General features: G+C 31.2%; 1 protein-coding gene across 1 annotated transcript; it reads right to left on the minus strand.

Moving 5' to 3' along the window:
• Positions 1-2,087: 2,087 nt before the first annotated feature.
• Positions 2,088-4,652, minus strand: LOC128174265 (multiple epidermal growth factor-like domains protein 11). Its single transcript, XM_052839857.1, has 5 exons — positions 4,409-4,652; positions 3,773-4,027; positions 3,079-3,213; positions 2,525-2,671; positions 2,088-2,245 (listed from the first exon to the last, which is right to left on the minus strand). The coding sequence occupies exons 1-5, from the start codon at positions 4,650-4,652 to the stop codon at positions 2,088-2,090; spliced, it is 939 nt and encodes a 312-aa protein (XP_052695817.1).
• Positions 4,653-16,168: the final 11,516 nt, after the last annotated feature.

The raw sequence follows: 16,168 nt of genomic DNA on the forward strand, positions 1-16,168 counted from the left end.
TATGTAAAGAATATGAAAAAAAGCTATATCACTATATCAGTTTGTAATTATTATTTTCAGTTATGAAAATAAAATCGTTGAAATGAACCCGATATTAGTAGTTATATGAGAAAACGAGACTATATATAATTAGTTTCATAAAAGATTACAATTGATTTTGATAATGATATGTTGTGTATGTTAAAAAAAGCGAAATTATCATAACTGTATGTGAGAAACACTCACCGTATGTAGATTATAAGGATGACAAAAACCAAGATAAGAATAATGATAACTGCGATTATTTTACCGTTGATTTCACTATTCTTAACCTTGGAATTTTTGACACAAGCTGCAATACAAAAGAACGATATATAAAATTTAATTTTATTCATATGGTTTTCAAAAAGGTGATTTTTTACATACATTTATACCTATATACTGCTTTTAATTATGAGAGTTTTGCAAAATGCAATTGAAGATCAAAACTACTTAGAAGAGGTTGTAAAACCTAAAAGCATTATGGTAGGTTTATGAGAAAAGAAAAGCTCGATGACCCTAAAGAGAGTAAAGCCTAACAAGCAGACACACCCACATCTGTTTATCAATTGATAAAAGCAATTGTAGTACTGATAAACTCGCCGAGTGACACAAACAAATAACTCTAAGAGTGGTTCTGTGTTAAGCAAAATTTGACGAACGTTTACCATGGATTTATTTTCGGTGTTTTGGAAACTTGTCGAAGGAAGATGACCTTTGAGAGACTAACAGAGACTGTTCAAGACACGTATCGCCTGATAGTTACTATGCATATCCTACATCATTATTTGAGGTGAGCCGAACCCATCTTATCAAGTACGTTATTAAGCTCTAAAGAAAAGTGACATGAGATTAAGAGTAAAAGGGGCATATCCAATAGAGCTCAGTGATACTTTCAGGCCTGCAATAGAACTCGATGCTTCCAGCTCAGCGAATCAGCGTTTAAAACACAAAAATCAATGCATGTAGAAGCCTAGAGTGCGAAGTATTCTAATAAAAATTACTGTATGAACACTATGATGCTTAGAAATAAAAAAAAAAAAAGATCCAGAAGGAGAAAGTCTAATTTCTATATATTTAAGAAGTCCGATTTGGAATTTGTTTTTGCTATATAAAGCAACAATAGCAACGGTCTTATTTATACCATATGTCATTTACATAATTCTTGTTTATTTGTAGAGTTTCAAGAAATTCCACTGGTTATTTGTTGGAGCAATCTCAAAATACAGGACTGGTATATTCACTTTAGGGATATAAAAAATACCAATTGTTTATTTGCCGCACTTCGAAACAGATTTAAAAAAAATACGATAGCTTTTTTTCTCAAATATATGGTTAGTAATATAATATTCTAAGTAAATTATTCTAAATATGCGGAGTTAAAACTAAAGGTGGCCTCCTTAAGTGAATTTTGTTTCGTTGGTCAGCGTTTTAGTATATATGGATAAAACTATTTCAATAAATAAATCTATATTTAAATAAAATGTTAAAAATCAATGGATTTGATTTCTTATTCATGTGGGACGCATTTTATAGGAGATGTGGCTAAAGAAACCTCAAATAGATAGACTAAAAAAATGACCAGATATTTTAAAACAATTTGTCCGGAAAAATCTTGCTTGAACCGAGCAAATCTTTTTAATTTTAGTTTGTTGTTAACCTCATGTGATCACAAAAACATATAATTACGAATCAGCTGTTTAGAAAACAATCTGAGGAGGAGAAAAAAATAGTGACTAATTTCTGATACCCAGCTCTCCATCTGAGCAAAGCAATTTTAGGAGGGTCCTTCTTTTGCCGAGAAGTTTGAACTCATTGGATTGACTTTATTAGTTTGTACTGTTCGACCTAAACAAAGTGTTACCCATACACCTATTTTATTTTGTTGACAGCTATTTACATTTGTATCGCTATTTTCATTAATGTGAAATTCTAAAACATTTTTAATCCTTTAAAAGTTTATAATTTAATCTAAAAAGGCAAAAAGGGAAATAGGCAGTGCCTTTCCATATAGTTCAGCCGGGATCAGCCCTAAATGTGTTTGATTATTACAAAAAATTATTCTTATCTTATCTGAACATATACGCACGTGTTTTACAGAAGTCTCCCTGAAAACCAGATTCACATCCAGTTAAGCAAGTGCCATTAATGTGAAAGCACTGGTCTATGTCTCGACAGTGGCCACATGTTTCATTGCAATTTATTCCATATGATCCTTTTCTACAAACTATGTAAAATATAAAATTTTTTTTTTTAAAGTGATGGTATATTAAATTATTTTTTTTATTCAATTTACATTTCCTAATTTCAAGTGCATGAATCAGGATGATATCGATCTGAGATCATGAATGTACGAGAACGGTATACAAATAAATCATCCAAACAGTTGGTTTTACATTTATTATGGGTTTTTTGTGGACAATCCGCACATGTACATGTAAATTAAAGATATCAGTTATTTGATAAAGCGCATGGTATTGAAAGGATAAATCAAACTCATGAATACCTGGTATGACATCTCTTTCATTGCAATAATATCCCGTCCATCCTGGGATACATCCCGAATCACAACTGCCATTGACACTATTACAGCCTGTACATGTGCTATTACATTTATTGTCACAGTTTTGTCCGAAGAATCCATGTGAGCAACCTAATCGCAAAATGAGAAGATTTAATTACTTCATATGTTTTAGATCTATCTATCTTATGTTGTTGAAAAAAAACACGAGATTTCTATGATATATGAAAAGTGCTGTACAACTGGCTTCACAGAAACATATAGATATTAGTTATGTTAGCTTAATCATGTAATGTCAGAGAACAGATGCAATTTAACGATGTTTGATAATGTCCCGGTTAAAAAGATTTATAAGCTACCCAAAATATGTTGAATATTTTTTCTTTAAGAATATGCGAAAAAAATATTGTTTAATTTGTTTTATGACATCCTTTAATGAATGAAAATAATCTATTTAAAATGTGTTTTTTGGGGGACACTTCTAATAACATCAGCAATACAAAGGGTGCAAAAATATTCAAAGTCAGTGAACAGTTTACCTGTTTCACAGTGATGACCTTTGTACCCAGGTTTACAGCCCTGGCAGGTGCCCGTATCTATGTGACAATAATCACAGTTGACATCTGGGCAGGGTATTGAACAATTAGTTCCATAGTATTCAGTTGAAAGACATCCTATGAAAAGGTAATAATATTGTATTTCAGTCTCGAATATAGCTTATTTTAATATCATTTAAATATTTACGGATGCTTTTAACTAAGGGTTCCATTTGTCAAATTTGTCATCGAGGTTATCAGTTAGTCAAATTGTTCTTGCAAGATATCATTATAATTCAAAGAACAAAGTGTTTTCTGTTCCCTTCAATTGACTGACTGCATTATAATTGATAGGTATGATTGGGAAAGTTATGTAAGCGTGCCCTCTGTGATAAACTTTAAAGATAAATTGGTAATAAGGCCGTTTTTTTGTTATTTACACGATCTGAAGAAGGGTTGATCATGTCCAACATTATTTACAATGAAATAAAGACATGTTCATGAAAATGCGTACTTAAAAACAAAGATTAATATTAAAGTGTATTTATGATTTTCGTGAAATGATAAGTTGCTAAACACTTAAAACATTTTCTAATGGACACAAAAATAAGTCAATGACTTCAAAAAAAAAAAAAGAGTCATTCCTTATTATGATGAATGATTTCGTTTTTCTAACATACATGTATACATCACTTACCATACACCTCGACTTCACAAAGATCACTCTGAGCAAAGGGAGAATAACCCTCCGGGTAGGTAACACTGGACAGTCTTTCGTTGTAGTATATGACATATTGTCCATGTATAGGACACGTGATGGTGAGGTTAGCAGGTATGGTGTCTAATGTAAAAATTCTGTCCTTGAAACACAAAGTTCCTTGTAATTTATCTGTTGTGTTGGATACATACACTGAGAGTCCCAAAAAGGACGGTGTGAAGAGATTGGATGCACCTGCATACGAATTAGATAACATGCAAAACATACTGTAAGACAAAACCAAATTAATAATCAATCGGTTGATTAGTAAAACCATATACAGTTGGTATAAATATAGTATATACAACACAAACTGAGACATCTCTTTTTTCATGGAAAGCAGCTTAAAAAAGAAAGTTGAATGACAAGGCAGTATTTGGCATGTGTTATTAATTTTTGTTCCTTATATATAACCAGCTTATTTTTTTTTATCTTACTCTGTTAAATAAAACTTTTTGATTTGTTTATTTAATCGCTATAAGGAGAAGATAAGGTTCCGTAAACTAAGTCAAAATCACATTAATATGTTATATGCTAATGTATAGGCTAACTAAGGATACTCGTCAATATTCATACCCCAAGGTCTTTCCCCCACCATATAGTAGATGTTGATATGATGGATGCTGCGAATGTCTGTCAGATTCACCCACCAGGTTGCGGTTTCTCTGCCAGCCGATGTAGAACATTGACCCCCTTCCCATGTAAGGTCAGATTTGCGCCCATCTACAGCATTATGCGCATTGTGTGTGGTGTTATTTGGGTTCAGCGGGTGCTGCAGGTGGGCTGGTTTGTTTAGGGCAATATTAACTGAAAAAATCATATATTGTAACATTACTAATCTCGTTGAATGGTTTCAAAATCGATGTATCTTAGGTAAGGTAGAGAATTGGGAAAATAAAAAAGGTATTTTACTCGATATTTAATATTTAATTATCATGTGTATATGTAAAATATTCTTTTAAACATAACTCTGTACTTAATTGTTTAGACTTTTATAATAAAATCGTTGAAGCGATTGAGTGTAGCATAAAGAAATATTGCTCTCAAAGTATAAAACGTGTACTTAAGAAAAAAGTCTTAAATATTTACGTTAAAAATCAAATAATGTTTTTGGACTTCTTAATACATTATGTAGTTTTAATTTCTTTTTCAGGGAATTTTTTTTAAGTACAAAGGTTAATAGCATTTATTGTCCTTAACATCACAATTGCTTTATGTAAAAAATATGAATATGATTCTTCAAAAGTTGCCTTTATGTATTTTTTTTCTGAGAGTCTCAACTTATTTGTATAGAAGTCACATAAATGGCACGTCGTCTTCATAAAATATAGATATATATATATATATATATATATATATATATATATATATATATATATATATATATAACCGAATCTTGTCACTTAGGTGTAAACCGTCTGAGTTGTCACATAGGTGCCAATGGTTGTTTTCATAGGGAAAATGTATCTTTTAAGAGATTATTCATGATGAAATCGGGAGAAAAGAAGATTTTAAGAAAAAAACATCTGAATTTCGGACAAAAAGAAAATTAACAAAAAAATGATTTAGCTTATACAATTTTCTTTGCACCTAAGTCCTTAGAAGTTATTACTGAATTTTTGCACCTAAGTTTAACTATCACATAGGTGCAAACGAAGGGAGAAAACCACTCCGGCCTTATTCTTGACTGACCATTTATTAATTTTTTATTAACATGTTGGGGGGGGGGGGGTGTTAGGATAATTCTATTTTAAGTACACATTTTCACTATGAAAACATTAAACAATTTTCTAAACGATAAATTTTCATTTAATCCTTAAATGTTTATTATCACCAGCAATGAATTGTTAAAATCATAATATGTGTGGTCAACTAGTAACCACTGTGGGCCTTTTTAACTGTGTGTTGAATAAACACATTGATTATTTAATTAAGTGTTTAATTTCATACCTACGCCGAACGCTCAACATAAACATAAATATCTTATTATGAGTGATTTAATTGTGACTCTTGCAATTAACAACATCGAAAAATCATTAACAGAATACATAGGAAAATGTGATAATTATTATGTTAATATGTCATGTATTCTAATCATTCTTATTAATTTTCTGTAATAAAAATGCATCTTTTTATCCGACAATTAGACATAATCGATAGATTTGTGCTCATCGTTGTTTGCTAAATATACTTCAAAACAAAACACGTCATATCCGACTCGAATGTGGGTCAGATCTAAAACGCTGCGTCGGGAGCGGATCAAGTGTGCTTTAATGCATAGAGGACATCTAAGCACATTTCTTAAGTGTTATTCTTTTTAAACAGTTGAACTTGGTATTGTTATAAACTTTTCCAATTGTCTAATAAATTAATCTGTTGATTAATGGTTTTTAATTTGATAAGTAATTAATTGATTTATTTAAAACTTTGATGAATAATTGGTTTTGGAATTGTAACATTGATTTATCATTTTTTTTCTACCATTTTTACAACAAAAATTCTCGTCAATTTTTTTCGTCTTCAATATTTTTAAGATTAGAAAATAGGTTATTTCTATTTGTTTGTTAAAATATTTTTTTAAAAATACAAATGATTTTTATAGGTAAAAAAATGTTTTAATTTCTTACAATTTTTTGCGGTGTTCAAAGTAGCTAATATATCGTTGAAAGATAAAAAATCTGTTTTGAAAAAAATTGTATTTAGATTTTTTTTCTAAATGATTTTAGGAGCTTTTATTTTTCAAAGTAAATAAGTTATTTAAGTTTGCGATAAAATGTTTTAAATACTCGAACATTATGGTTTGTAAATACCCTGCCACCTTATTCTTTTTGTTCACATTTTGTTGCAGATATTGTGTTCACTTTTTTATTGTTATTCTTAACCTGCCCTTGTGTCTTAAAAAGTAAAACCACTGAGTAAAACTGGCTGAATATATTGAAAAGTGGACAGGAAAGAATTCTAAACTCCTGCAGCTGATTAAAAACAAAACAAATTATTTTCGGTTTTTGATTGTTTGTTTCGTATGCAGTTTATTGGTACAATTAAGATATTTTCTCGTTTTGAAAAATTGCTTTATGTGAAATGTCACCCTCAAGCGCATGTTAGTTTATTCCCCAAACGAATTTTTGCCAAAACAAACACCTTATTATACATGTTAAACTAGGCGATTATGGGATCCTCTTAAAGGATACAAGTAGAATTTACCTGTGTTTGCCTTGATTACTATATTCAGAGAAAATATTGTGAGTTCATTAGAAATGAATGAAAGTTTCTATTTTAATTATTTAAAGCATTTTAAGCATAACAAAAAATGGAGTTATCAATCATTTTTTAAACTAAAAAAGCAATGTTTAAGGAGACAGTACTATGCATTTTATATTAAAAAAAACGCTTAAAACAATTTCCGAATTGGTTCGGTATTTTTTTACTGTTCATGAATGTGAACTTTAAAAAATTACGAATTTCTAAATGAATAAATCTAATTAATTCATTAAAATTAATAATTACTAATAACTATAATAACAATAAGTATATTATCTACATTGCAATCTGTTACAGGGTTCAGCCTTCTATTTTATCCATGTGTAGGCATTTTACACACATTATCCACCCAAAGAAAAGAAATATCATATATAAATAAAAACATTAATAGATCTGATCGGTTAATGTTAACAAAATACTTTTAAAAGAAATATCTTTTAGTCTATCTCTTTCATTTAAGATTAAAAAAAAACAATGCAATTCATTTACTATTTCTTTTACAATCAGATTTATTATTTATAAAAACACATCAAATTTCATTATGAAAAAATATCACAAATAATATAACTGATTTAGAATTTAATCCCTTAAGTTTATCAATTAAAAAAATAAATAAATGCATCTATTCTTTCATATATAAAGACAGTTTGTTTCATTTACAAAGTTTTGACTAACCATCTACCTATTCTTACGGAGTCAATACGGTTAATCAGTAAGTTAATCTTATACCATTGTATTTAACAATGAATGAATGTTTTAGTTTCAGAACGTGTGTTTATCCATTGTTACAATAGAAAATATAAGTAAATCGTTTATTAAAGTGACATTCTGCTTTATAAACACTGTAATTTATACTGTAAACGAAATAAACTAAACTGCACCCGGCCTATTTGACCTATAGGCCACTTTAGCATTAAATTATATAAGTCGTTTTAATTTTCTGTGATTAAAGGTTGTGTGTACAAATTTGTCTAATTTTCTATGGCAATTTTGATTTAACGCTTTGAACATATAACCCGTATTATTATTATTTGGGTGATCATTATATAATTTATCAAAACATTTTCCTTATAATAACTTAAACTCGAAAGCCTGATAAGATGTATTTTTTAATCGTCGACAGAAGAGTTTGAACAGAAAACACACGTAAAACCTTGTTTGCATGTCTGCAGACACGTCACAATGCATCAACGTCAAAAACGTACTAATCCGCTTGACGTAATGTTTAAATTTTGAACAGTTTAATTAGATTTTAAAAAGTTAAAGGCACCTAATTTGTACAGTAAATTCCAGAAAAATAAATCATAAGGAATGAACTCAATATCTACCTTCGATATGCACGTATTACTTAAGTTGCAGCAATTTACGCTTTTTTATAACTCGCTTCGCAGATTTAAAAGTGTAAACTGCCCCAACCAAGGTTATCCTCGTATAACTTGAGTAGACATTAAGTTTATTTCTTAATTAAAGCTTTCATATAAACATATACAATTTTGTTATCCTGCCAATGTATGCATAATATGTACCTGGTTCTAAAATTTATACATGACTCTCTGTTTATAAGCGGTATAAAAAGTGTTCTAATCTAAATATACGAGAGCATGCATGAATATATTTTGTATATAGATCCCAAACCAAAGTTGTCAATTACTATGAATGAGGACATGTACGTAGACACTGAAAGCAGATATAAATATACAAATTACAAGAATTACCGTATAAACTTGTATCAATACAATCTGAAAAAATGTATATACAATAGTACATCGATGTTAGTCCATTATCAATCCATTTTGAGCACATACAGAAAAATTTGGAAACTCCAATAATAGCCCGTTGATTTCATTCTTTTGGAGATGATCGATGTTTGTTTGTTTTGTTTTTGTTTTTGTTTGTTTTGTTGTTGTTTTTTTAGGAGATACTTTTTACTATTTCTTCTATTATCAATGGTGTAAAACAAAGAAAGAGTGTGTATTCTGTTATATGGTTATTTAGCTCTTTGCGTTTATATAGTCTAGTGTTCAACTTAGTAACAATGGTGATCCTTTCAGTAGATTTTACCAATAGCCAAGGGTACATTATGATAAATAATGTGATCCTTTCAGTGGACTGAATTAAAACCTAATGGTACTTAAGTATACCTGTTCTGATCCTCTCAGTTGATTTTATCACAAATCTAGGGTAGTAAAGATGACATGTGGTGATAGCTCTGGTTGAACACTGTTCAAACTGTGTAATGTTAATTACTGTTGATATCCTCTAAGTATATTCAATACTGTGGTTTCATCAATATTCGTTGAATACCAATTTTTTTTTATTTCGTTGCTAAGTTTATTCTTGAAATTAAATATTCATTAAACTGCAATTTCCACTAATATGGTGTATTGATAGGGTTATTGGCCACAAATTAAAGTATTCTTGAAACTGTGATTTTCACTTTATCCAGGAAAATTAATACCCTTAAATATTAACGAAACCATAGTATATAATTAAAGCTATTAACAAACTCCAATGAGACGATTAAAATACTTATACAATAGTATCCTACGTTTTTGATACAATCAACTGAAATTGTACCATGTTATAATTATGCATCAGTATCCTATACTATTGATACAATCCACTCAGAGGACACAATGGTTAAAGAAAAGTACCCTAGGATAATCGTACAGTCCATTGACAAGATCACAACATGACCTAGACTAGTGATACAGACTACAGAGAAGATCACAACACTTAAACATTATTTTCTTACACTAAGGGTACCGTCAACTGAGAGGATCACAACAGTTATTCATTAGTTCCCTAAAAAGCTATACATACAAAATATGCTATTCATACTGTTCTCCAAGATAAGATTTAAACTTAAGTATCCAGCCTACTTAAGGGATCACAAACTGATATTGCATAGTAAGAGCCAGATAACTGTTACATCTAAGTGACCTAGACTACTGATAGAGTCCATTAAGAGGAGTATAACAGTTACATGTAAGTACCAAATATGTTGTTAGATTTTACTTTAAGGAACACAAACGTTACACATTAGTTCCTTAAAATTATTTATAAAGTTGACTTGGGTATTGATGCATTCCACTGAGATAATCACAACTTAGTACCATAGGCTATTTGTGTAGTCTTCTGAAAAAATCACAACATTTTCATAAGTACTCTTTGCAATTTAGTGACAGGGGCATAACATATAATACTAGCTCCCTAAGATGTTGACACAGTCCACTAAGAGGTCACATAAGCTATGAATTGCTACCTAAACCATACATAGAGTCTACTGAAATGATCACAACAGTTGCTCATTCCTACTCCGGGTAATTGTAACAGTCTACAAAGAGGAGGGAGTTGTTTTGCTTCCAATGTCCAGCCCCTCGGGAATTTTCACAAGTATAGAGTTCAAGAAATATACCCAAGTGATCTGTAAACCTGCTATTGTCTATGTTTAGCGCCTTTCTTAGAAAAATATTATTCATTGGAAATGATTACTGTTCTGAGGTAAATACATAATCGATCCTACTTTGAGGGACATTTTATCCCCATTACACCATGTTAAGCCTTGTTCGTAAGTTTTCCCACCTGATAACCAGCAATCTTTAAAACAAAATGTTTTCAAGATTTTCTTTAGTACACTAACGCTTTTATCTTTATTATTTATATCTATTTGACAGTTAAAGTCTCCACAAAGTATCACATTATCTAAATTTATCGCATTTTAATTAATCCATGTAATTACTCTTTTGAAAAAATCAATTCTATATTTCTCATTATTAGGCGCATAAACATTTACTAGAGTCAATTGTTCATCATTATACTTTATATTAATTAGAAATCGTCTGCCGTCTACAGATTTATAATGGTTTATAATCTCTATTTTACTATTCTTTTTAAACAAAACTGATACACCCCTACTATGTACAGATTCTGGAAAACAATGCACCATTTCCCCCAAACCATCGTGAGTTCTTGCTGTTTTACAAAATGAGTTTCTTGCAGAAAAAAATATCATATTTAACATATTTTAACCAATCAAAAAGTGTTGTTCTCTTTTTGTAATTATTTAAACCTCTAACATTTAGAGAGTAAAGATTTATAGAGGAATTGTTTATGTGTTGGTAAGAGTTAGTGGGCGTTTTACTTACTTACGGGCACCGCACTTGTCGTTTTTCTTGCCCTTCTTGTCATTCCGCACATCTGTCAGCAGTTCCTCAATGTTGGGCTGTCTCTCATTTGTCGCTCCTTTCGTACGCGGGACGGAAGCACTGCGGAGTTTTCTGCCGAATTTATAAGCAATCTTTTGATAGATTTTCCCTAGTTTGTTTTCACCGGGCCACTTTTTCGGATCGGTATGTAAGGTGGCATCATCGTCCAGTCCTGTACCCCACTCCATGTCAAACGTACCTTCAGAATACATGGTGTCGTTGTTAAACGTTTCCAATTTGGTATTGATCTCGGGGATTTGGTCAACCTTGGCGTTGACTATTTCTTCCATCACTGCCTCTTTTTCAATCTACCAGTCCTGCGGGTCCCTGATGTTATGTCCAATTCTTTTGGCGTCTAAAGCCTTTTTTTTCGCTTTTCTCATTTTTTCGGCTGCATCTGCGCGAATTGCTGGCTAAGCAATTCGGCTGCATCTGTGCGAATTGCTTTAGTCAGCTGATAAGCATGTTCTGCGGAGTGGAGTTGTGCTTCTCACCAAACACATTGATAGAACACGGATAAAAGTTGGATAGTGGAATGGACATGCCCTGAAACACTACCACTTCCCCGGTTGTCGGAGGATCCAAGTAATGCTTACATTCGGTTGACCCAGGAGCGTGTCCCAGTTTTCTACAGACCCCGCAGACCCTTTCATTTTTACACTGCTGTTTCCGATGTCAAGTTTCCCAACAGTTGAAGCATTGACTCTTTGACACGGAATCATTTACCTGGTGATCACAATTATAGTAATATATACATGTAAGCATCCTTGACTTTTCATATAGGATCATAAGAGTTTTTACATAATAACTTTAGCTATTGGCACAATCCACTTACAAAAATCACAACAGTTACAGATTAGTTTTTTTAGAATAATAATCACGTCAGGGAGGATCACATCGGGTAAGTACCTTTAGATATTGATAGAATCCACTGGGAAAATCACAACATTTTAATTAGGAATCTATGCATTCAGTGCATTCCAAAGAGAGGATCACATTAGTTACACTTACAAAAACTAGTACCCTAGAATAATGATAACGTCCATTGAGAGGATTACAACATATACACATTGGTGCCCTAAGCTGTTGATACAGACTACTGAGAAAATCACACTAGTTACACATGAGTATCTAAGTCTAATGATAGAGTTATCCAAGGTGATCTCAACAAATATTCATGTACCGTAATTTATTGATATATGCGCAGTCAAATAAAAAAATCACAGCAGCTTTTATTTAGTTATATTTACATTTTCCAGTGTCTTCGCCTGTGATGACACTACGTATCGATTTTGTACTATATAACCCATAATACAAATGACGCCAAATCGAGGCGCCAGCGGGGTTTGCTTAACTATCATTTAAATATATATAATGGTACAATGGCTTAAAATTATATAAATATAAGTAATAAGGAATCATTCTTTGAATATTATGCGATGATAATTTCGGTCGGGGTGATCAAATCTATCATAAAGCCCTTCGGGCTTTATTGGATTTGATCACGCCCCGACCGAAATTATCACCACATAATACTCAAAGAATGATTCCTTATTCCTTATTTATTAACATTGCCAACACACTGAAAAATCACATCATTTCTAAATTAGTACATTCGTACTTTGAAATAATGATACAGTCTACTGACAGGATCACAACACAACCACTGTCGCAATGCCTTAAGCTTTTGATACATATAATTGAAAAAACAGTTGAAAAATTAACTACAGTACGAATAAGTATCTAAAATATATGATACTGTTCGCTGAGAGCTTCACAAAACACAATTGTGTCCTAAGCTATTGATACAGTCAACTAAGAAGATAGCAACAGTTACACTTGAACTTGAAGCTTTAATACTGTCCACAAAGAGTATCACAACAGTTATATACTATTTCCCAAAGTGTTTGATACGGTTCACAAGGAGGGTCAAGCACTTACAATTTAGGACCTAAGGCATCTGATACAGTCCACTGAGGGAATTACAGCAGTTAAGGAAGTACTGAATGCTATTTGCATATTGATAAAGTGAACTGAGAGGTTTACAAGACTTTCACATAAGAACCCTATATATTGTTAGTGTGTATTTAGAGAATCACAATTATTCAACATGGATACCTTTTGCTATTGATTTAATCAACTGAGAGGAAAACCAAAGCTATTGATACTTTTCATTAAGTTTTATATAAGTACGGTATGCTTCTAATACAGAATGCTTAGAGGATCAACATATTCACACATTTTTATCTTAGGCTATTCACTGATTTAACTGCATGATTCACAAACCTTATGCATTAATACTCTAGGCCATTGAAAAAATCTACTGAGAATATTACAACAGTTATGCTTCAGTAACGTAGGTTATTGATATAGTCGACGGAGAAGATCACAACAGTTACACATTGTTACTAAAGACAATTGACAGAGTCTACTGAAAGGATGACAACAGTTATATATTGGTTCTCTGTGTCATTGTAACAATATTATTCCACTAAAAGGGATAAAACAATTATACATTACGAAGTTATGCAATTGTTAGAGTTCATTTAGAGGATCAGAGGATATCTAAATACTATCATATGCTATCAATACTGTATTACTTAGGGAATAACAACAGTTAATTTGAACATATTTTATTGCATTATATATTGCAATGGGATTAGGCACAGGTTATAAAAACTTAATTCGCCCTCTCCCTACATGTTAAACAACAAATACCATATTATTGCAGGTACGTCTCAGTTTGTACTTATACAGTATTAATTACATCAGTACGTAGATATTTGATAAATGTAGTAAGAAAGTTAATGTTATCTACTAACAACAGTTAGAGGTAAGTGCCCCAGTGTAATGAAAAAGTACGTTGACAGGATCACAAATCATACACATTTGTTCAATATATATGCTATTTATACAGATTGCTAAGAAAACTACAACTGTTACAGTCATTTTATGTACATTAATATCTTTTACAACCTTAGCTTTGCTATGATATGCAATTCAAATGATATGCTATGAGATTTAAATGTAATGCTAGGAGATTTTATGCTATTCTATGAGGAATTGAAATGAATGGTTAATGATATGGTATGTTAGGCTATGCTATGGTATGTTAGGCGATTTAAACAAAAACGCCTCCATACACAGGGGAGCTCTAAACATATCAATGTTAAATGATTAGAAGCCAAAGTTTACCACTAATCTGCAATGTGAACATTTATTTTTTTTTATAAAAGCATTTGAAATCGAGTTAAAAGCATGTTGTATACTATGCTATAGTATGCTATGGTATGATATGACGAATGAGAATGTATGAGATTGCATGCTATGTTATGATTTTAATGCTATGGTATGAGTTTTTAATGTTATGCTATGCGATTTCAATGTTATGTTATGCTATGGTGTATGTTGTAAATGATATGCTTGAATTGACTGTACACATACATATCATAATCTAATGATAAAGTACAGGAAAGGGTCAAAACACTTATGCATTGATGTATCATCACTACAGTCCACTAAGAAGATAACAGCAGTAACAAATTAGTACCTGGCTCTTTTGACACAGTTTACTATGAGGATCAAACACTTAAGTATACGAGGCTACTGATACACTACACTGAAGAAATAACTTCACTTTTGATACAATCAACATAGCTGATTACAACACTTGTACTTTGGAACCTTTAAATCCTCGACCTTTTGATAGTCTACTTAGAAGATTACAACAGTTATTCATTGGTACCCTAGGCTATTGATTCAACCACCTGAGAAGTTAACAACAACAATAGTACTCATATATATTTTTCAATGAGAGAATCTTAACATTTGAATCTTATGCACTGATAAGGCCTCTACATAGGATCACATTGTTTTGTATTATTAGGGTACAGATTCCTCTTAAGTAATCACAGCAGTGACACTTTATTACATGTACGGTGTTCCATTGAAACAGTCATCTAAGAGAATCCCAAATTAGCGAACAATTATGATAGAGTTCATTGGCAAATCACAACTCATATATTATGGAACCCTTAGCCATTTTTAAAGATTACTGGGGAGATCACAACAGTTGAACATAAGTATATTTTACAAATTATACTTTTCACTTAGAGGGTCAAAACAGTTACACATTGTTTTTCAACTTATTTATTCAGTCTTTTGAGAAAATAACATGGTCATTGGAAGGAAAAAATGTTAGCTGACAAAAGGATAAAGTTAATGCGATAAGTTTTTAACAATGTTCTATACTAGTGTCACAGGGATACAATTGAATATAATTTAGTATTTAGTAATTCATTTATTTAGTACTCATTCATTCATCCATACATTTCATTATTAACTCATTCATGGTTTACTCGTGTTTGACTATTGTGTTGTATTTTAATTACATATTTTCTTGAATATTTGTTTAAAATTTTGTAGTATAAGTAGAATGTGGTATGATTATTTTAGTGTTGATAAGATGATTTAGTTAGATTGTGTCGATAGCATATGTCATAGACGGTAGAACATGATATTATTCTAATATGAATGATATATATTTTAAATATTTAGTAACAGTATTAAGTTATATGATTTGGAGAGGTTATAAGGGTATTCTCCCTTAAGAAATGTCAGGAGACATTTTATTTAAGTGGGGGAGAATGTCACAGGGATACAATTGAATATAATTTAGTATTTAGTAATTCATTTATTTTGTCCTCATTCATTCATCCATACATTTCATTATGAACTCATTCATGGTTTACTCGTGTTTGACTGGTATTCGTGTTCTGTCACGTGATTGTGTTATTTTGGGTTGTGATTCACCAAATACGGTAATAGCTATAATATGTCTATATTTGGTAGTGGTAAAACAGGTTTT

This window comes from Crassostrea angulata, chromosome 2, assembly GCF_025612915.1.
Source record: "Crassostrea angulata isolate pt1a10 chromosome 2, ASM2561291v2, whole genome shotgun sequence".
NCBI lineage: Eukaryota > Metazoa > Mollusca > Bivalvia > Ostreida > Ostreidae > Magallana > Magallana angulata.